This window comes from Diabrotica undecimpunctata, chromosome 1, assembly GCF_040954645.1.
Source record: "Diabrotica undecimpunctata isolate CICGRU chromosome 1, icDiaUnde3, whole genome shotgun sequence".
NCBI classification, from domain to species: domain Eukaryota; kingdom Metazoa; phylum Arthropoda; class Insecta; order Coleoptera; family Chrysomelidae; genus Diabrotica; species Diabrotica undecimpunctata.
Genome location: NC_092803.1, coordinates 62375004 through 62399695, shown reverse-complemented (window position 1 = coordinate 62399695; position 24692 = coordinate 62375004). Strand labels below are relative to the sequence as shown.

Sequence of the window (24692 nt, the reverse complement as noted above, 5' to 3'; positions counted from 1 at the left end):
AACCAATGGTAGAAGGTCACATCTAGGTTGAACCCTATCACCTGTTGGTGAACAACCAGAACCTTAACTTAAATCATCAGAAGGCTCACACCTTTAAAACACACCTTTAAACCGTATTCACTACTTCAAATGATCTTAAATTCCATCACGCCTTCCAGGATATAAATAACTAAGATATTAATCCAAGAAATGCCCGAAACCCCTTTTGATCCACAGATATCAGTAGATCAACGAACAATGGAGCATATTTGCTAATTTTTTTTTTTTAAGCCTTTCTCTCTATTCAGATTGCCGAATATAGGCCTCTTCTAAGTCTCGCCATTCATCTTTATTGTTTGTAAGACGTTTCCACATTGGCCCTGCAGTTCTTTTAATATCATCGCTCCATCGCATTTGCGGTCTTTCTCGTGGTCTTTTGGCTTCGTATGGCCGCCAATTTTCGATTTCTTTATTCCATCGGCCATCCGTAAGACGTTCGTTATGCCCAGTCTACTTCCATTTCAGTTTTGCTGCCAGTTCGACAGCATCTTTAACTTTTGTTCTATTACGAATGTTTTCATTGGTTTTATGGTCTTTGAGTGAGATACTCAGCATCTATCGTTCCATAGCTCTCTGAGTTTTTCTGATCTTCTCCATGTTTATTTTAGTGAATGTCCAGGTTTGAGCTCCATATGTAAGTACAGGTAGGATACATAAATTAAATACTTTGGTTCGCAGTCTTTGAGGTATATTTTTATTTTTAAGTATGTATTACACGTCTGCTTATTTCGGTAGTCTGATTTTATTTGCCTACCTTGACATTTTGACCCAGTTATGTATATTCATCTACGTGTTCTATCTCTGTCCCTCCGATGTTTATCATAGGTTTGTCATCTTTGTTTGACATTAGTTTAGTTTTGCTGAAATTCATTTTCAATCGTTTTTTAGGGATTCTATGTGTAGCTCCTCAATCATCGTATTCAGTGCATTCCACGTGTCGGCTATTAGTGCTACATCATCTGCGTATCTAAGATGGTTCAAGTATCGTCCTTTAATAGGGATTCCCTTATTTTCCCAGTCTATTGACTTAAAGAAATCTTCTAGGGCAGCTGTAAATAATTTTGGAGATATTGTGTCTCCTTGTCTTACTCCTCGGTTGATTTTTACTGCTCTTTTTTCGATTTCATTACCCAACGTCACTATCATTTCAGCTTGTTCGTAAATATTATGTATTAATATTCGGTACCTGGAGTCGATCCGGTTGTTGACTAATGCTTCTTCTATTGCCCACAGTTCTACGCTATAAAAAGCTTTTTCATAATCTAAATAATCTGATAAACCCAATTTATCAGATACTGATAATATTCGAAGAAACTGTTACTTTCCAAAGTATTGGAAATTAGCCAGTACAATCATACTCCTCAAAAAGGACAAACTATTAACCAATCTCGGTAACAGTTTTGCAAAATGACGTTCCTGGTAAAGCCTTTGAAAGAATCCTCAAGGAAAATCTGCTAGATTGTACCATAGGGAATATAATTCCAACATTCAAATTCTGCTTTCGAGAAGGTCACTCTACTGCCAAACTAATAATGGAATGACTAAAATTATTACACACATGACCCGAAAATAACATAAAAATGATGATTTCCATTTTTTTGCCTCAATTGGATGATATGAACTAAAACCGACATATGGTTTCAATAGGACGGCGTTACGTTCCACACAGCTCAAGCATTATTGGATATTCTGCACGAGCTATTTAAGAACATGGTCTTCTCATATGAGGGTGATATGAACAAATTCATACTGATATATACGTCATGGAAAATTGGACATATGGGATGCGAGCCACCCAGCGGTGGATATTTGGATGTTATATTGCATACAAAATGGCGTTGCGTTGCCTTTTACGTAAATAAAAAAATATCAATATCTCACTCACACTTTGTTTTTTATTTAAATTTAAAGATATAAAGTGCTTGATTAAAGACCGCATATAAATTTAACTATCTATATTTATGTATGAACATACCTGGTACAATAAGATCTGGACTAACACTCCCTCCCAATTCTCCTTTGTAAGAAAATTGGTACAAATAATAAGGAACTGTATCGGCTGCAAGTTCCACTTGTTTTCCAGTTGGTGTAGAAAAGTCATTGTCACTGGCCCACTAATAAAAAAACGAAAATAAGAGCATATACCTTGAATTAACATATAAACGATCATAATAAAGTATTCTCTTGTGGCTTTATTTAACTGAATATTTCACTTATTATACAAGGGACTAAACCACAATAAATTGTAATACAAATTACATTTGTGTTTTGTTTTTGACATTTTGTTTTTTTATCGCGGAACCTTTTTAAAAACTTCCGAAATAAAACTTTGTGTTACTTACGAAACTTATAAATGTTATTCTTAACTAGCAGTGAGAGACATTTTTACAGTTAGACTTAATTGGTCTGGGTTTTAAACACATTAGTCATATTTACATAAAAATAACAAATAATAGAAGTTGACTTTTTCGCAATTAGCAGGCACTAATGTATTGTCGGTATACCCAATACTTTTCTTCCAATATTAAGGCTTCTTTACATATTTCTTCTGTATGCAAGTTAAAAAGTAAAGGCAACAGTAAACAACCTTATCCCACTTCTCATTTGTATACCCACTATATCCCCAATAATCATTATCCAGCTTTCTGCGTCCAAAGTTGAACATAGACTTCCCTTAATTTCTGCCAGTTCTGTCGGTCTTGAGCTTCCTGCTGCCAATTCTCAGCCATCATTTTGACGTTGTTTCTACGAGAATGGTGCATTCTACACAAAAAATGCTTATAAACATTTTTATTAAAAATTATCTCATCTACGTTTTCTATTTGAAACATTTTTTTATATGGTGTACAGATTCTTGGTAAATCGATTTTTTTTTGTGTTTCTACCCCCCTGTGAGGGGGTTTTAGGGGTTAAAGTGGTAAACTTTTGCATCTTTTTTGAGGTCCCAAAATTAATATTCTTTGCAAAATTAAGCTTGTCGTACGATTTTTAGAGGTTTAGTGGCATTTTCATCTCTGAGGACTAGAGTAATATATGTAATTTTCAGAAAACTTGTATATTTGATTACACTGTTGATATCTTGATTACACTAGTATAAATTAAATGATAGCGCATGTACAAAGATCATACAGAATAATATTAAGGATAATGTGAAGCAAGGCAGAACAACCGATAAAGTAGATAGTTACTTAAAAACCTGAGCTCGGTCTGCACTCATGCAGGAATTGTAAGATTATGTTGAAGCGGCAAATTTTAAGTAATGTATGAACATACGCTTTTATGTAAAATCAATATTTAACGCTGATATTATTCAACTAAGAAATAAGTACCACTCATTTTTCATCAAAATATTCATTTTTGTTAGTTACTTCTAATAATTGTATGAATTTATACAAAGATGATGAAAATAATATTACTCAGCTATTCAAAGCTATTATATAAGTTGCATTTAAATACAATCAAAGTGTGTTATAAAAAAATACGTATTACTTTATATAAAAAAGTAAGAACTTTTAATATTACAAGCAGGCAAAGATTAAGCTTACCCTTATATATGCTCCAAAATCCTCAGAAAACCGTTTCGTTGTATACACTTTCTTTAGCAGAGTACCAGCTATCGTTCTATTTTTCAGGGACATATTTATATTAGGTGACACCAGTAAACTAGGATCGTTGTCCAGTTCTTCCAGCAACGTATCATTTCGTGTTAAAGCTAAAAATATTTATAAGGGTTAACGAGTTTGAGAAATATTGAACAACAAAAATGTTTCTACCATACAATGCTAAAAAATAATAGTAGAGTATTCGGTACTTTTAAAAGACATATATTGAGAAGGATATTGGGACCCTTTTGCGACAATGGTATGAAAAGAATAAGATTAAATCATTAGATTAACCAATATTAAAGAGAAACTTCTATAGCAAATTATGCAAAATTACAAAGATTGCGCTGGTCAGATCACCTTGTAAGAATGGATAATAACTGAGCACGTAGTAGAACGCTTAGGAGAACTATAATGGGACGTTAGCCAGTAGGAAGACCAAGGAGGAAATGGATGAACGAAGTGACAACCTATGTTAAAGAGATATTGACGGTAGATAACTGGAGGAGAGCAGCCAAGAAAAAGGATATTTGCAGATGGATGCTGTAGGTGGCCAGAATCCGACATGGGCTGTAGTGCCACAGAAGAGAGAGTAGTATACGATAAAAGATCATAAATAATAATTGGTAATAATTAAAAAAAAAATGCAAAATGATAAAATAATTATAAAATAGTAGATCAAGTACCAAGGGTCTTAAATGATGCAAAGGGATAATAAAATTCACATCTTAACAAGAAAAAGACGAAGAATTAAACAAGTTTAACGAGCTTCCTACGTAAGTAATCTGGATGCGAATACGAAGCGGCGCGACACGACGCGAAAACAACAAACAGTCGATACTTAATTAAAATGTCCTACGTGAACGTGACGAAACTCACGTAGGGTGCTCCTTGGTGCAGTACTAATTGAAGGGCCAAGTGGAAGAAGGTGTTATGTAACATTTTTTTTTAAAACTTAGTTTTGTCATGGAAGAATGTTTTAAGTACCTATTTATCATAAATCGTTATTTCTTTAACTCTATCTAGCATATAAACAGCAATACACAAACGCATAAGGTGTTAAGTGCAGTAAAATTATTAATAGATACTGGAATAAGGAGTCATGGGCACATAACGCCTTCTTCCATTCATAAGCCACGCAGTTTATTATACATTGGAAATGCAACACTGTTTCCTCCTTCCGTCACCTGATGTCTCGAGGTCATAATAAACGTTAAATACAACAGAACTATTCTCGTCATTCCTCTAGTGAATTCAGTCGACTATCGATGAGTAATTTTTAACATAATTTCTCTCGCTTAGAAGGAATTATTTGGTTGCTAAATAAATATTTATATTACAAACATATTGGCGAGATATTTATCGTTTGAACAAAAATATGTCTCAACGTGGAAAAAGGTTGGTTGAAAAGGCGCAAGCACAATATGCTGATTTAAATTATTATTCTTTAAATACCAGTAATGGCAATTAAATAGAAGGTACGTATTTTTTTAATTATTATAAATTAAATTATTGTAAATAAATAAGAGTGATTATTGTAGATAACGAAATTTAATTTTTAGTTGACACTCGCCACATATTACCTGATAAAGAACAGGTTTCAGATTTACCAATGACACATATGTATGGATCAAGTGGCAGTGAATATGTTTCCTGTAAAGGAGTGCCAAAAGGGGTGGAAAATGGAGCCAAAATTCATAAATGAAGAAGATAGAGATTTGATTTCTTCAAATATTAATATTGAAAATAAGATGGAAGGTAATTATTTTTTAATTTTGTGGAAGCATGAATTGTTCAATTTTAAATACTTTAAGTTCTAATACTGGTACTTTTTAGTTGACACTCAACAAATGTCTGATGATGATTGGGTTCTACATTCACCTGCGTCATGTTTATTTGAATCAAGTGGCAGTGAATATGTTCCAGGCGAAGAGGAATCCAGTGACGATGGTGACAGTGTAAAATTGGCAAGTATTGAAGTAAGTAGTTGGGAAAATACTGAACAGTGAGTGGGAAATCTTGAAGCAGAAGAAAATATTACAAACGTAAGCTTAGAAGAGGCCAGTTCAACGAATAATCTTCAGACATTATCTGTAGAGGCAACAAACACCGCTGAAAAGATAAACATTTTTAATTCTAGCATAACTACAAAAGGGACAAAAAGAATTAAAAGTTTTCCAATCAAAATAAAAACTAGCAAGCTTAGGGTAAGAAATCCCGATACATGGAAAAGAAGAAAGGCATTACTTGCTAGAGAACAAGCAAAGCATACACATCCAGCACAGGTAAAATTGTACCAGCAAAAATAGCCAGTGTAGAAAATCTGTGTACGGAAAAGTGCAGACTAAAATGCAGCAGTAAATTTAAGGATGAAGAACGAAAATCAATTATGAACAATTTTTATGCACTTGACATTAACGGAAAAAATGCTCTCTTATTTAAAAGTATTATTCCTAAACCAGTAGCACGTATCAGAAAAAATGCAATAAAACACAAATCTGTATCTTATCGATATACTGTTGTATCCAATAACGAAGAAATTTGTGTGTGCAAAAAAGCATTGTGTTCGCTTTATCAAATAGAGATGAAAAAGTTAGATGTCATTAAAGGCAAGCTGTCCACTGGAGCATCAGCTCCATCTCTCGATAAACGTGGTCGACACTGTAATAGGCCAAAAAAATTAAATGATCTTGTAAAACAGGAGATAGTGAATCATATTTTAGAATTCCCTGCAGAAGAGTCGCACTACTCACGCACCAGTAACCCCAACAAAAAATATCTGCCACCTAATCTTAATATGTCAATCATGTATCGATTGTACATTGCTAAATGCAAGGAAAAACAAAAACCCGAAATGTATTTTATAAAAAAATCATCATATGTCAAAGTTTTTTCTACAGAATTTAATTTATCATTTAGCCATCCAAAGAGCAATACATGCAGTATTTGTGATTCAGGGCAAGCTAGTGAAGAGCACCATGAGAATATTAAGATAGGATTCAACTTGATGAGTAATGACCGCACTAAAGCAAAAAACGATAACACTGTGTGTTACATTACAATGGATTTGCAGCAAACTATGCCTTTACCAAAGATAACAACATCAAAAGCTTTTTATTTGCGCCAAATATGGTTGTATAACTTGGGTATCCATGTTGTGACAGTAAATGGACAGAGATCTGTGTTTCAAACATGGACAGAGGATCTGGCAGGTAGAGGTAGTTCTGAAATTGGAAGCTGCTTGTGGAATTTTATTCAGACATGTGATGATGTTAAATATAAAAAACATCTAATAACATGGTCGGACTCTTGCGGTGGTCAAAATAAAAATTTTAATTTGATTATTTTATATCAGTTAATGATATTTCGAGGTTATTTTGACAAAATAGATCATAAATTTTCTGAAGTCGGCCACACGTATTTGGACTCTGATCGCGATTTCGGAAGAATTGAAAAAATGCTTAGAAGACATGGAACTATAGTTACACCGCAACAGTACCGGAAAATAATTAAATCTGCCATCGGCAAGAATTGTATGGTTAATGATAATATGGAAACCTATTTTCGTGACCTTGATAAATTAGGTACTGAGCTTGGCCTGATAAACAGAAAAAAAAAATTACTTAATCAAAAGGTTCGCTTCAGAGATGGCATTAAGTGGATTCGAATCGATGAATTTGGAAGCTATCTATACAAAGAGTCATATGATGAATATACTCCATTTCTTAAGGTTTCAATATTTAAGAATAAACCAAAGGTACCCACAGAAAATATTCACTTTTCTAGAATCTTAGAGAAGACTGAAAATATATCAGACAAAAAAATTGCTGATATTGTTACGCAGTTGCCATATATTTCAGAAGAACATCGTGGATATTACGAACGTGTGATTCGTGAATATGAACAAAACAGAAATGCTCCAATACCGCAAAAACGTCAAAGAAAGTAGTAATATCTATTTAAAACTTTTTTATAAGTTTCAACAATAATCTAAATCTGTTACTGGTTTTATGAATAAATAAATTATTTTTTTGTAGTCAACTCTTTATTTCGGTAAATAATATATTCCTTTTGGTACTTGGTAATAATAGAAGAAGGTGTTATGTACATTTTTGTTAAAAAAAGAGGGGGAAGATGATAGTATTAAAAGACTTAATATATACCAAAAAACTTATGTCCTAACATAAACCCTATAATATAATAGTTCCAGTGTTTTTAATAAAAAAATGACAGCATCATTCACTAAAAGTGGATTATCTTGAAAATTAGTTTTTGTAACTTAACACCTTCTTCCACTTGGCCCTTCAATTAAAACGTACGCGATAAGTTGGTTTGATATTATAGCGCGAATTTAAGCGAACGCGATCAGTTAGTTTGACATAATGGTATCGGAAATTTTTATTAGTACTATTTAAAAACGTCCTATATTATGGGACAAAAGGACTAAAAATGATCACAACCGTTTATCATCGAACCGTAAATGGGAAGCTATGGCTAAAATAACTGGGATTACAAGTAAGTACAACAATTTCTTTATCATTGCTATTTTTTATACTCTGGCCAAAAAATGGCTGCTACACGGCTGCTCGTGATGTAGCATTACATCTTCTTTAAGAAGTATGTCTTGGTGTTTGTGACATACTGTGAAATGATTATCAGAAAGTCAAAAATTCAGTCTCACTTATTGATTCAAGTATAATATTTTGTAGTAAAAATACAGCTTTGACAATATGAACTGCATTTGTAACATTGTTTTTAATAGATGTATGTAGAATTCTAAATTTAAAAGTATATAAACCAAAAGAACATTTCACCACCATTCTCGATCAAGACAATCCTTTAGAGGAAACGCTGCATCTACTAGAAGAACATATAAAGCTATTATATATGAGCCCGGTAATACTATTGTTCTTTAGGTATTTTTGGCCTTCTTTGTTCTATTGCACATCGAAAAGCGCATTCATAGAAAACACCGGCATCGTTGTCTTTTCCATAGGAACCCACATTTATTATTAGAAACTTATATTTTGCATCAGTGACTGCTAACAACCCAGTCAAAAAAAAGGGTTTATAATTATATTACATGGGACCATTTTTTTTAGTTTCCATCCGTTAGAATGTGCATTCCATCAATAAATCCAAAGCAATTAAGAAACTACCATCTGTCAAGAAAACATGTTTTTAAAATTATCTATTAAAATTAACTAATTGCTTATAGCTATATAGCTATAAGCTTCACAAACTTGTGGTACAATTGTTGAAATAGCAGATTTTGATATCCTGAATGAGAAAAGTAGTTGCTGGAATTGTATGCCTGTGACCAAATACCTGAAATAATTAAAAAATATTAAGTGATAATTCCTTTTTCTTTTTCAGATGAAATCTTATTTCCAGCACCTAGTCTAGAATTTTTGTGTAGAAGTTTGTACAGGTCTTCTGCTTTGTGTGTCCTAAGTATACCCGGATCTTCTCTTGGTTGCCTATACAAATTTTGTCTTTTACGGTCCAGAGCCTGGAAATCGCATAATACATATTTCACAGTTTCTAAACTAAATTCATTTAACAGAAAAGTAGCCGTCAACAAATGCATGTACAGAATACGCGAAACCTGATATTTATATAATTGTACAGGGTTGTATTAAGATTCTAGCAGTCTATAATATCTAAATTTGAAATGAATTAATTTATAATTTTTAGGATTACTGTTAAAATAATAGTAATCAATGATTAATCTTCCAAAGAAGTATACTTTAATATTAGTTTTTGTAAACTGTCATTCACACATCATTAGATAATTGTGGTATTAATCAAAAGGCAAAAAATAGAAAGTTGTTTTTTATACATTTTACGCTTTAGGACCAATATTTGGAAATAAGTAATAATATTATCATTAATGATATAAAAAGAGACCTCTTCTTGTGTAAAAGTTAGGGAAAATACTTATACATATATTATTGGGTAGATAGACTTATACATTTAACATTAATAAATAAAATTTATTAAGTCGATGTTTCGATTTCGATTTAACATTTATTTGTGTCAGCAGAAACGAATGTATATTTAGAAGAATTGTGACGTCATTATTTTTGACTTTGATGCCGGTTATGTCGAAGATGGTTCGACATATCAAAATGCCGTTTTCAGATTTTGATTCAGGAGACAAAACTATATATGAAACCATTGATAGATCGTCCCCAATATTGCATAGGCGACAACGCACAAAGGAAGATACTTTGCGGATGTAAAACGAAAGATTTTCTTTAAAAATGATGAAAAAAACTTTTTACTATTACATATAAGTAATATCCAATTACGAAAAATAAGTACCGGAAAACTACGTAGGTACAATGAGTAAAATGGGTTACAGTTTTTCATTTTTAAAATATTCCATTTTGTTTATGTAATTTCGAATAATTTCGTATCTTTTATTTATCATTGCTACTCATTTCCACATCAAAAGCTAGATCCATCTTCAACCGAATGGGGGCCTTCTTCAAGAGCCACAACCTCTCTCTTGCTATAAAAGTAAGAATGCTGCGATGCTACGTCTAATCTGTTCTTTTTTATGGCGTTGAATCGTGGACCTTGAGCGAAGATATGTGCAGAAAATTGAAAGCATTTGAAATGTGGCTGTATCGGAGAATACTTAAAATCCCGTGGACTGACCGAGTCACCAATGAGGAGGTCCTCAGAAGAATGAAGAAGAACCGATAGGTACTGACCACCATAAAATCTCGAAAGTTACAGTACTTTGGACACATTATGCGAAATTAATCCAGATATGCCCTTCTATAAGCCATCCTGCTAGGAAAAATATTTGGACAACGGGGTCCAGGAATTACATGATGGATTTTTCAGACCTGTCGAGAGTCCATCCAAAAATGCTTGTCTTGATGAGGTGACTGACTTATCAATCCATGTTTTTCATTCAGTATGACCAGCGTTAATCCAAGTCTCATCTAAATAATATATTTTACGATTGCCAATCTTTTATCTGCCTTAAAAATTCTCTTCTCCAGATTACAAGGTCATCTCTGTCTGTAAGCATACTGTTCCTGCCACGTTTTTCAAATTTGAATTGAAGTTTTTTCAAAAGCTTGTAAAAAGTAGTACGTTTGAAATCAGGTAGATTGGGTCGTCGTTGAACTGTTGTAGAACTCTATCTATCGTGGGAATTTTATTTCTAAAAAAGAATTGATGCACTATTCTTCTTATCGCTCTAATAACTTTAAACACAGAACTATCCGATACTCCAAATTTATCGGCTACTCTTTTCTCAACAGTGGACAATATTAACGCCAGATTTTCTTGTAACTCGTGTTTATACACGTTTACAATTATTTCTTTAATGTTTACGCTTAAATGGCCTTTTTTCAATCTCTTTTTGGGGGGAGTTAAAGGTATGTTTACGAGTTCATCGGCAGAATCCGTGTCCGACATATTAATTTGTTTTAGTGACTGTGTATACAAACCTGCAAAATATTATTTACAGGCTAATATTCTAATAAAATAATAGATAATAGATAGATAATAGATAATTGAACAGATATATTAAAAAGGTCAATACTCAAAATCTTTATTTTCAAGGTGTTACAGAAGCGACCGATTTCGAGGCTTACAATATTTGCCTCATCCTCAGGCAAAGCAAAAAGTTTGTTTTGTTAAAAAACAATAATATAGATATCGGCAATAAGAAGTTTTCCGCTTACATCCAGGGTACTGTCTGTCTTCATCTTTTCCTTTATGACTCTATCTGTTGTAGTGAGCTGATATGTTGATCATTATATATGTTGTTGTTGTCAAAGTTTTTTTATTATTAAAAAGGTAGGATTATCTTCTGGTTTGTAATAAAATTAAAAGGAGTTAAAGACAAATACACATACAGTATAAGCTGCCACATCCAGACTTTATATAGTTTAAAAACTTGTGGAAGATGGAAAATCACATATTATGCAGTATGATGTCCTTTTTTTGTTGTTTTTGTCACAAGTTCTTACAAGGTAAAGACCTAAAGCTCTTTACTTAGTAAGACCTTTTATTTACATACGTATATAATGATCAACATATCACCTCACTACAATGATAGTGTCATAAGGAAAAGATGAAGACAGACAGTACCCTAGATGTAAGCGGAAAACTTCTTATTGGCGATATCTATATTATTGGTTTTTAACAAAACAATCTCTTTGCTGGGCCTAAGGATGAGGCAAATATTGAAAGCCTCGAAGCCGATCGCTTCTGTAAAACTTTGAAAGTAAATATGAAATTGTGAGTATTGAGCATTTTAATATATCTTTTCAATTATGGACTGACACTTTCAACCCTTTTATCATCATAACAATTATTATAATAGAGTCAAAATAATATTAAATTTACTTACTTTAGTTGAGAGAAAACAGCAAACACCTTAAAAATGTTCACAGTTCTAAGTTTATTTAAATAACACTATAAATATAAACCGACACTATAATCATACCAACACACACACACACAATATATAGAGCTATTAAAAGTAAAAATTATATTTATATAATTAAAACATAATTATATAATTATCAACAGACATAAATGTGATTCGTAAGGATTACTGAATCCATATCTGTTAAAACTGCAAATTATGCGTCTTTGTTTAGAGGTGTAGATTGTCGTTACTTGTCAGTTTCTACTTGTTACTTTTGATACGCTTTTGTATATAATCAGTTACAGTATAAGTGATTTTGTAACAAGGAGATACCTCTTCAGCATCTCTAGATTTTGGGAATGAATATATCACGCGTCGGTATTGTTGATATTCTACTTTACTGTTAGGCGAATATAATATAGTTCCTTATCACAGAGTCAGAAATTCTCTTACTAGTGCACGCTCGGTCAATATTTCTGTTATCTTTTTCAGTTTGTTCCTGCTCATTTGGAAGCAATTCTTTCGTTCTTTTTCTACATGGTTTACCTATGAAGATTCTTTCATGTGTTTGTTTTGGGGATCTCTTTTAATATTGCGCATGACTTTATTTGATCCAGTCCTCTACAGCCCTATAAACTGCAGCCTTTGGTATTCCCAAAGTTACAGCCGGTTCGTTTAATTTGTTTAATCCTTTTTTTCTAAAAAAGTTGATTTACTTTTGCGCTACCTTCGATGCTCTTTGTACCCAGAAAAGCTCAATCTTGTTCCAGTCTCCCACTTCATTCAGTTCTATTATGCAGTCCCAAATCAGCCTAGACGTCACTTCCTGACACGCCAGTATCTTCAGTGCCGCTTGACTGTTAGAAAATATATGGATATGCTATTTTCAAGATATCTCTTATTATTTTCTTTAGCACATTGCAGCATCGCATAAATCTCCGCTTGAAAAACGATGCACTTCCTCTACAAGGCAAAGCTTCCGCTAATTCTTGAATAAGAGTGTATTCCTGACCCCCATACCCTCTGTAATTTTGGATCCATCTGTATACCAGATCTTACCCTGTTGGTTACGGTACTCCTTGTGTCTCCATACATTCCTATCTGGAATAGACACCCTATATGAATTCTTCAAATTGTATTTTTTTTGTCATGTGATCTGGTTTCTCATTAAAAATGTTCTTTGTCAGTCCTTGTGATACCCATATGTCCCTTTATTGCAAAGTATCAGTAATTATTTTACTCTGTAGGCTCCCAATCTTGCTTCTCCTTGTATTATCAAACAGAAATAGGTTGCCGGAAATTAGTTGTAGTAAAGTGCAGAGGAGGTTCAATGACTTAAATAAAAATGTCATGGACAGAATACGTGGCAAACACGGACACCTTAATAAAAATCAAGAAGAAAAAGAAATACTCAACACTATGGAGGAAAGAAAAACTAACTACTTTGGTCACATACTAAGAAATAAAAAATATAAGTTCTTTTTTATTTTTAAATGCATATTTACAATCTACTTATAAACAGAACATTAAGTAATTAGTAAATATGATAACAATACTGACTTGATTTGGTTACCGTCCGGCGACAGTTCTCCATTGTCACCTATGTAACCAGCTCTTCTGGCCAAGTCCTCTTTAGTCTTCGTTCCTTCATTGGTGGCTGATATAGCAGTATACCTAACATATGCAGCGTTTTTGATTAGAAGGTCTGCAAAATTTTTCTGTTTAAAGGCTTGCTACAGCCCCAGAATTCTACGCCGTAAGTCCATATTGGTTTTAGTACGACTTTGTAAATCAGTATTTAGTTGTCCAATGACAGTTGTGACTTTTTTCCAAGTAACCAATTCATTTGTTTTAATTTTATATTAAGCTGAGATTTTTTGGCGTTAATGTGTTGCTTCCAGGTGAGCTTTCGGTCCAAATTAAACCCAAGATATTTCATAACGTCTCTAGCAGGAATGGGAGCATTGTTTAGACTAACTTGTGGACAAGTACGTCTTCTTGTTGTAAATGTGATTCGGGTTGATTTTTCGTAATTGACTTAAATTTTCCATTTTTTCAACCAATTCTCTAATATATGCCAGTAATTATGCAGCATTTTAGATGCTATGTCTGGGTCTTTGTTTAAAACTAAAACGTAACGTCATCTGTAGTAGGTATGTCAGCAGTAAATATTAGGTACAGAAAGGGACCAAGGACACTTCCCTGAGGAACTCCGGATTGGATTGAGTGATAGGTTGAGAAATTATTATTGATTTTTACTTAGAACGAACGTTCGTTAATACAAAACTTCAGGATGAGGTACATGTCGCTAGGCAATAAAGATTATAGTTTATATAGCAAACCGTTGTGTCAGACTTTATCAAAAGCCTGCTGAATATCGAGATATACTAAGGCACACATATTCCCTTTTTCACACTTTTCTTGATTTTATTTACTATTCTATGACACTGTTAGATTGTTGAATACTTTTGACGGAAACCAAACTAATGTTCGGGTATTATGGTCTCGAGTGGTACAGTTTTGCTTATTCTATTTAGCAGTAGTTTTTCGAATATTTTGGACATCAAGGGTTATAAGCTTATCGGATTATAGGAAGAAGGTTTTGTAGGCAATTTACCTGGCTATCCAATCATTATAATATGAGGTATATATAATATAACTGCAGTATTATATTGTAGATAATATAAAAGCATGAAAACTGCTTTCCTAGGTAAATGTTTTAGGATTCTCTCATCGATTAAATCGTACACTGGGGCTTAATCAGATTTGGTAAAAATACGAGTTGATGCGATTGGTTATACAAGAAAAACTGGAAAGGAAAAGAGGATAGTGGAGACTTTATACGTGATGTACTGATGCGAAGACGTCACAAGAAAATAGCTTCGGAGATATTTTGGCTAAGACTGATGTAATTATCAAAGACGGAACGTAGTTCCTTTTGCTTTTCAACATTGTAAATGTTAAAAACGAAAATGGAACACCGATGATAAACTTCTGCACAAATACCGAACTTAAAATAAACATCACAGTTTTTGACCACAATAACCAACACAAATATTGATTCAATAACACCCATGGACAAAGATCTATGATATATTATGGTATAAACAACACATGCATCAAACATAATCGTCGTAAACGACTATAGTATTATGTAAAATAAGAATAATAATATAATATACACGCAAAAGCGGCCCCAACAAAAACGCAAGTCAGAGTCGAAGAACTAAACAAGAAATCCACGGAATACTTTTCTACAGAAAAAGAATATTAGAGAAGATTGCTGGAAATGAAATATTTAAAAACGATAACATCAAGGAAAGCTGAAAAAAAAACCCAAAAATAACATAATTAAAGCAGCAACAGATATATAAAATAAGACCAGTACTCACATACGGCTCAGAAACCTGGACACTCACTAAAAGAGACGAAACGTTGTTAGCCACATTCGAAAGAAAAATCTTGCGACACATATATAAGGGCACAAAAGAAAACGGAATATGGCGAAGAAGATACAACTCTGAACTATACAAAATATACCAGGATCCGGATATTATAACGTTCATTATAATAGGACAGCTGTGTTGGATAGGACATGTAGAAAGAATGGAAGAAGGCGAAATACCAAACAAAATATTTAAATAGATGCCAGTAGGAAAAAAAACAAGAGGAAGACCGAAGCTGAGATACTTAGAACAACTAGAAAATGATATAGCAACCTTAAAAATAAAAAACTGGAGAAAAAAAATACGAAACAGATCAGAATGGAGAAGAATCCTGAAACAAACCAAGACCCAAAAAGGGTTGTCGAGCCAGTGATGATGATGATGATAAAAGCAGCAACAGAATCACTCAAAGAGAGTAAAGTAACGAACACTAACATATCAAAAAAGAAAACCCCATAGTTAAAGGAGGAAGTGAAGACAAAATGTAATGAAGAATAACTTTATACAATACAGAACACAACAAACACAACAGGTATACAACAACTACAAACGAATAAGAAATAAAACGAATAATTTGGTCAGGCAAATAAAAAAGGAATACTGGCAGAGCTTTTCAAAACCCATGGAATAAGACTTCCATGAAACACAAAAAGAAATATGAAGAATGATGAGAGGACATAGAAAAGAGATAAACGAACTAATAAAAATAAAACACTTTAGAAGGAAACATGGACAGATTACTTTCGATTCCTATTTGCTAAAGGTGACGATAATAAACTACTAACATCATAAGTTAGGACAAACTAAGAAATAAATATTAAGGAAGTAGAGGTAAAGGAAATATTAAGGACCAGATCTGACCAAACAACTATTAAAACTAATCCAAAAATATTAAAACACAACAGAATACCACAAGAATGAAGATCAAGCATCCTAATAAGTACTTCTCTTCAAAAACGTAGACAAATCAGACCCGGAAAATTACAAGGAAAATAATTATTTAATAAACACAATACTAAAACTAGCAACAAAAGAGATAAAAAATAAACTGAAAGAAATTATAACACTAGCAGAAGAAAAAGAAGGTTTTAGGTCAAGAAGATTATGCACCCACGCTACATTTATAATGAGACAGGTTCAAGAGAAATCATTAGCATACAACAAACCGACATATATGTGTCTCGTGTACCTTAAGAAGGCTTTTGACAGGTTTAAATTAAAGGACGTACGTAATTAAAAGGATCGAAAATATATACCAAAACAAAACAATAAAAGTAATAGTAGAAGAAGTACTACTCTCACAAAGTGAAGATTATTTACAACTTATGCTGCACCAACTTAATTTACCCGCCAAAATATTTAGGGCAGCTTTTGCAAGAGCCGCTGCAATATAAAATATGATCGACGGGGTATGCTTCTGGCGGATGAATAATTTAAGGTAGCGGTTGACATGTGCATTGGGGTTGATTGGTGGTGGTAGATTTTTTAGGAGTGAGGAGGTTGGTTAGACATGTTCAGATTTTTTTTTCAAAATTACAAACGTTGGGCGTTTAGAAAGTTAGTTAGTACACAGCAAATATATCAATATTCACTAGAAATCGGATATTTAATGCTGGACTATTATTATTCCTTGTCACATTATCGATAATCAATTAAAATACGCCGCTCTTGTAAAAATAGAACTCATGAATACCTTGCGTATTTAAATAATTTTAATTTACATAATATTAAATGTTCTTCCTTTAATGGATACCTCTATTTGAAGGATACTTTATGCGCCACCAGTGTTTAAGGAGACAAGTCTAGTCCTGAATGTTACTAAGAAAGTATTTTTTGCAAAAAAAATTTTTTTGTTAGGATAAACATAAAACATCTAAATAAATAAAGACTTATAATTACCAAATCTTATCCATTCTTCTGAATTTATTCCAATAAGAACTGGTATATTTTTGAAATTTTTGTCCATAAACGACTGAAGTGGAGGGAAAGAAAAATCACCAGTCTTCTCTGTCACCGTTCCATAAGAAACTCCTGCCTGTAATGAATTTATAAATTGGCAAAAATTTTCAGTGAAAGCATGTCTAGAGCTGCGATTACGATTAATATATGGGAAAAAAGGTTTTTTAATAAAAAAGTAATCAAGGGTTTTAAAAGTTTTAAAATTTTATTAAAATTAACATTTTTACCAAAACTTTGGCATTTCTTGTTTATGTTAAAGTTGGATTTCATTTCTGGATTACTCGGCTACCATATATTTTTCTAATCTTGGCAGTATTTTTGATATATTGATAAACAATTAAATAATAATAAAATATTTATTTTGTTGATAAACTTACATTATAAATATTCTCAGTACTAGCTCGTTGTAGAGTATCCAACAAGTCGTTTGAATCCTCAGAGGAGAAAGAAGAGTTAACAAGTTTCCCAAGTTTAAAAGCATTTTCTCTGGCATTTTTTTGATAAACACCTCCTAACTGAGAACTGCTTTCCATTATAGCTCCATGAAAAAGCTCTGAAAGAACAAGGCACACTTAGCATGTTGTCTTTACTATTTTACTTAGATTTAATTGTAAGATTTTCTTGATTTGTAATTTATTAAAAATATCAAAAAGTATTGTCCCAAATAAAAATAAAATACATAGAGTAATTTACAGAACAAAGCTGTTGATGGAAAAACAAAGAAAACTGTCAGATAGAACTACGCAGTAATACAGGTCAATAAATAGGGAGATACGAAAAGAGATTAGAATACACAAAAGATAACAGAATGCGGTAGCAATTTAAAATGCAATAAAAGAAAATAAAAGCTAAAACGTGCAAAAAATCAAAAATTGAGAAAGATTGAAACAAATAGAAATGAGATCTTACAGGAAATCGGCTGATTCTAAAACAAATGTGTTCGTTAAATAGGTAATAGAAATAACATATATGTGAACAAGCAGTTTTTAAATTAAGATTCGGAACGAATGATCATCTGTTAGTAACAAAAGTTCTGATCGAAAAGCGGATCTGATTTCCGAATCGTATAGTGTGTTTTATTTCAGCTCCGATAAATTCGCAATTTTATACTAGTATTTTCACCATAGTAAATGATATACCTGTTTATAATAGTTAGTGTTATAAGAAGACATAAAAAAGTAAGTAAGAGAACATTAATGAGATTGAATTAATATATTTATTTTGGAAATCGATCTTAATAAAATCATCATATCAACACAACACCGACTGGTTTTTTATCAACAACACTTAAAATCAGAGCCATAATTGGAATATTTTTATAATTATAATAAATTAAGTATTTAAGTAAAATTAAATGACGAATAATAATTTATCATCAATGGATATTCTCACCACTTCTCAAAGCAAACCAAAGTACTCTGCTGTTGCATCTCAACAAACAACTTAAAATTTCCACTAAAAGAACATGTTATCGTCTATAATTAAACTAATAGCGCAAAATTGCAAGATTATCTGTTGCAACTAGGACTATTCGCTTAACAAAAAAATAATATTTATTCGTCAAGAATCTCTAATAATTGAGTATGCACTTATCTTTCCAGTAAAGCTGTAGTTGATGATTTCTTCAATAAAACAAAATCCATCAAAATAAATATTAAAGTACTCTTAGAACGTAGACTAATATCCCCATCAGAACGACTTCTCTTTGTTAATGTTACTTCAACAATCTCACACGAAATATTGAGCAATCTTTTCCAAAATCTAGGCTTGAAATTGATGTCACCAGTAACATTTTTGAGAATTGGAACTACAAATCCTGAATATCGCCACTTACTCAATTTTAGGCGTTAAGTGTACATAGACATTATACCCATACCTGAATTTATCGTGGTCTATCATGATAATGTTAGTTACAAAGTATTTTTATCAAGCGACCAACAAAATAGTAATCTTGCCTCACAATGTCCATCAGAATCCTCTCCCCTAATCAATTCTAATATACTAAATTCTATTTCAACTTCGAATCAACCTCACAATATTACTTCGCAGATTCTTTCAACAGACAGCTACGATAGTAGTTCAACAACTTCTCCACTTTTAAGCAATTTGATGGAGGTGTCAAATCTGTCCGTTCCAATAACGGAAAAATCAACAGAGTCAACCAATAGACATCTATCGCAAACTCTATCTCCAACAGAAAGACTGTCAACCAACTTATTTAACAAAATATGTAATAAAATAATTCTATAATCAAAAAAATAAGGGCCAACATCAATTCTGCACCTGATAAAAACATAATACCATCCATTCAAGACCCACCCCAAGAACAACAGATACAAATAGGCCAGAAATTTCAAAACCAAATTAACATAACAATTAAAGTACCAATAGAAACCGAAGAAGCTGCTAAAAGATTTATTAATAAACATTCAATATCATATGTCTTAAACTACGATCAATTTCGGAATTTACCAAATGAGACATACGGAGTTAAAGATGTTTAATCTTTTTAACGATTATACACCGGATTTAACATTACTGATTAAAATGCTTGTTGACACTCATGCTCATTTTAAAGACTCAAAATTCTTCTTCTTAAAGTGCCTATCCATTCCGGATGTTGACGATCATCACGGCTATCTTTACTTTATTTATTGCAGCGTAGAACAGTTCAGTGGTAGTCGTGTTATACCACTTTCGTAAATTTTGAAGCCAGGAAATGAGTCTTCTTCCCGGTCCTCTCTTACCCTTTACTTTCCCTTGGAGAATCAGCTGGAGAAGGCCGTAACGTTCTTGATTTCTCATTACATGTCCTAGATATTCCAACTTTTTAGTTTTGACGGTCATGAGAATTTCACATTCTTTCCCCATTCTACGCAGGACCTCCACATTAGTAACTCTGTCAACCTAGGATATACGTAAGATGCGCCTATAACACCACATTACGAAAGCTTCGAGCCGATTCATAGATGCAACAGTCAGTGTCCATGCTTCCATTCCGTAGAGCAGAACTGTGAATATGTAGCAGTTCAATAGACGGCATTTTGTTTTTAATGATATGTCTCGACTGTTGAAAATGGTTCTCATTCTAACGAATGCTGCTTTTGCTTTTATTATTCGCTGTTTAATTTCTGTTGAGTGGTCCCATTGGCTATTTAAATTGGTACCTAGATATGTATATTGCTCGACTCTTTCGATATTATGTTGGTTGATTGTAAGTTGAGCGTTTAGTATTGGTTTTTTACTAATTGTCATAAATTTGGTTTTCTTTATGTTAAGAGCTAGTCCGTATCTGTTGCTGACTTCTGTTATGCGATTTGTTAATATCTGTAAGACATTTAGATTATCGGCAAAAACTATAGTGTCATCTCCATATCTAATATTATTCAACCATTCACCGTTTATTAGTATTCCTTTCGCACAACCGTCTAAAGCTTCCTTAAATACCCATTCAGAATAAATGTCGAACAACAATGGAGACAAAATACAGCCCTGTCGTACTCCACGTTCTATTGCAATTTTATCAGTTAACTGGTCTTCTATTTTGATTTTGGCCGTTTGATTGTAGTAAATGTTTATGATAATTCTAAGATCTTTGTTGTCAATTCCAATTTCTTGCATTAGAGTCATTAATTTGTCATGTTTTACTCTGTCTCTGACTCAAAATTAAAAAACCAAATCACACGACTACGTAAAAAACTAGAAAAACTATTAGAACATAAAACATCTGAACCCGATAGTGATTCATGTGTTTCAACTATCATAAATCATTTTCAATAGTATATTACAATGAAATTTAAACAAGTATTATATCAATTTAACCATGCTACAGCTTCTTCTCTCAGATTATACACCAGATTTTATTTCTTTACAAGAAACGCACTTTAAAAATAACTCAACGCACAACCTGAAAGGTTACACTTGATTTTGCACCAACCGACCCAATCAGAACTATGTCAGTCGAGGAGTACTATATATAAAGTCAAATATATACAAAAATTTTTATTAAAAATCCTTTATAAAAGGTATATAATTTAAAAACCCAATCGGGCTATATCACAAAACGTTTTCGGAATCCATATTCCATCATCAGTGCACTAGGTGGGTATACATGTATTGAGCCACTAAATATGTGGGTGACAACCCGTTTAAAATTGTTATTTAAATTTAGTTTACATTATATGGTGGCATATTCTGTGATGTTAAAGTTATCATTGGATTTGGTAACATGGCGACGTATGACTCCAAGTGAAGTTGCTGGTCCTGAGACGATGTGTCTACGAGGACCTGATGAAAGCAATTGATTAAGTTGAGAAAGCAACTCTATGAAATTTACAGAGCGATACTACACGCAAATTCAAATAAGATGAACAAAATATTAATCGTGACAGATTCTTTGTCATCACTACAAATAATCAGAATAATATTCACACAAGTATCCTTTAGCTTTACTAATAAAAGAAAAACTAAATAAATTATATACTAATGATACAAGCATCAAATTTTTCTAACTCACATCACATGTTGGAATAGCAGGTAACGAAGCAGAAAAGAAAATTGCCAAAGAAGCTATAAACGACAACATAATTCCCCATTACCCCAATCTATAAGTATGGATCTAAAAAGCTAGTTTATAAAGCACCTGCTCGACAACTGGAACCAGTTCTCAAACAGATGCTAAATGGTCCTTAACAGGAAGATTGGTCCATGGTATTCACTCGAGGTATCTAGACGAAAGCAAATAATTATTTTCCGTTACGACTTAGACCTACCCAGTTATCTCATGAATAGACTTAGGCAAATATGCAAATAAAAAATTATGAAATATGCGCATAAATATGCAGTATTTTATGCAAAGATATGCAGTATTTTATGCAAAATATGCATATTTATCTAGAAAATTTGCATGTAATAACCAATATTTAGAATATTTTTTTATTTACAAAAATACTTACAATAATATAAATACATAATATATACAATTATTTTAACATAAAATTTTAATTTTAATTGTGGTAACAATAGATTATCAAGTGATGTTCAAAATTTTCTAATAAAAACTTATGGCTCTATCTGGACACATAAATTTGTAAATAGAAAATCTTCTTTTGACATCAACTGATGTAACTGAGGCATTTTTCAAATTTACTATACTAGATGGTTCTAAATTAAGGGGTTCGGAAAATGTCCCAGCTAGTACTTGAACCACTTCAAAAAGAACCTAGTAACTACTATTTTTTTTCCATGGTTACTTTAAATTTTTGAAAAATTTCCTTTCCATTAGTACCTTTAACGTTTTGACACCATAACTCAAATTCTTTTATTAAAACTGTACTCTCTAACAATGATAATTTGGAGGATTCTAATTAAGTTATAGTTTTCTGGACAAAACTATAATTTGATTTTATAAATGGCAGTTGCTGTTAGAGGATGTTATTTTGGAATACTTACTTAGCTTTCAATAAAGATTGGCAACTATCATCTGCTAAAAGGTTAATTATTTTTTTTTTTAATCAACAAAATGATCAGCATAGAAATTAGCTGCTTCCAACCATGTTCCCCAACGTGTTAAAATGGGTTGCGGTGACAGTGGAACTGCAGGAAGCATATCTCTGTAATATTGTGTTCTTACAGGTGATTTCAGGAATACCCTTTTGATGCCCGCTATTTAACTGTTAACTAGTGGAAATTTTGTTCTTACTTCCTCCGCAACTCTGTTTATTCCATGCGCTAAACAACTGACATGTATTAAGTTTAGATAAAATATTTTTAAATTTTGTCCTGCTTTCACCATATATGGTGCGGGATCAGATAAAATAATCAATAATTTATGATTAGGCACAGCAGCAGGAAGAAAAAAGTTCGCTAATGCTTCTTGTAGAAACTGTGATATTGTTAGAGCGTTGGTTTTTTCCACTTACTTACAGGAAATTAAATACGATTTTGGAAAGGTTTCATCGCTCAGTACATTAATCAATAAGTGCACAATGTATCTTCCTGACGAGTCAGTGGTCTCGCCCACACATATGTAAAAGTAATATTACCTATTTCGGCTTTTATGTTGTGGATAACTGAGGAGTATAACAAATTGACTTTATTTTTCTTTAGAGTTCGTTCACTGGAAATGTTTTGTTTGCAATATTTTTTAAAAAAGAACTAAAGTTTTCATTAGATAATTTTGAAAGTGGTACATTAGAAGTACTAATGCACGACAAAAGTCTTCGTTAAAAGTTTCTTGTTCGGTTTGTTTTTTGGAACTTGGCTGAAAGCACTTGGACACTGAAGGTTGATATTTTTCACCGGAAAATTTTTTTTCCGTTTTTTTTTTTTACTTTTTAGGTAAATGTTTCGCGGTTCTGACATGCTGATCTATTGAAAATTTTTTTTCAGATAAAATCTAAACAAGAATATAAATGTTCTATAGTTGTACCCAGTTTTAAAATCTAAGATTGTAGAAATAATTTAAAAATGAATTGTTTTTGCATAACAATTAAAATATTTAAATTAAATCAAATAAAAATCGGTGTAGTAATCTTGAAAATGTCAAGAAATGACTGCAAAGAAGGAAGAACCCCCAAATATTTACAAAAGGCTCTTGGTCTTTTCTGTTTACATTTAAAGAAAAAATACTGTGAGCATAAATTAAAAGCACTTAATTAATTAAGTCCAATATGATATATGTTTTTATTTTGACCTTTCAGTAGACTATTGAATGATTTGAATTTTAAATAGGTATCCTATTTTTTATCTCACGGAGTTTAAAAATTGTGTATTTATTGCGAACTAGCCTTGTGTCGGTACTTTTCTTAAACATAATCACCAATTTTAAAATCTTTGTTTGTACCATCGTGTAAATTTTTAAAATAAAATAAAAAATAATACGTATGTACTTACGGTTTTGCCACAACATGAGCAATAAACTTTATCCATATCCATAGCTCTTTGTAAGGTTTTATCCAAGTTAAAACATTGCTTATTTTAGGCATTTCAAAGCACAATAATTATTCACAATTAGAAAATACACGTTGTTTACGCCTCCAATTTTACAATAAAAGTAACACCAAGTGAAACTGACCTTATAAAAATTTTTACCTAGAGACATAAACTGGCAAACACAAACCCTTAATTCCAGGACAAAACGTGACAAAACTATAAGCCGCTGTCTTTTATTAGTTACTATACCAAGAATTTGAATACCAAGTGATTATAAAACAAAATTTAATATTGGCATTGTCATGCTATCTG

At 32.3% G+C, this 24692-nt stretch overlaps 1 protein-coding gene across 1 annotated transcript in view; it reads right to left on the bottom strand.

The window, feature by feature from the left end:
* The window catches only part of LOC140450196 (pyrethroid hydrolase Ces2e-like), a 78522-nt gene that overhangs the window by 25592 nt on the left and 28238 nt on the right, over positions 1-24692 (bottom strand). The window contains exons 6-9 of the mRNA XM_072543661.1: positions 17825-18000; positions 17388-17523; positions 3585-3751; positions 2015-2153 (exon numbers count right to left, since the gene is read on the bottom strand). Coding sequence (XP_072399762.1) covers positions 2015-2153; positions 3585-3751; positions 17388-17523; positions 17825-18000 — 618 coding nt within the window. The remainder of the gene's footprint in view (positions 1-2014; positions 2154-3584; positions 3752-17387; positions 17524-17824; positions 18001-24692) is intronic.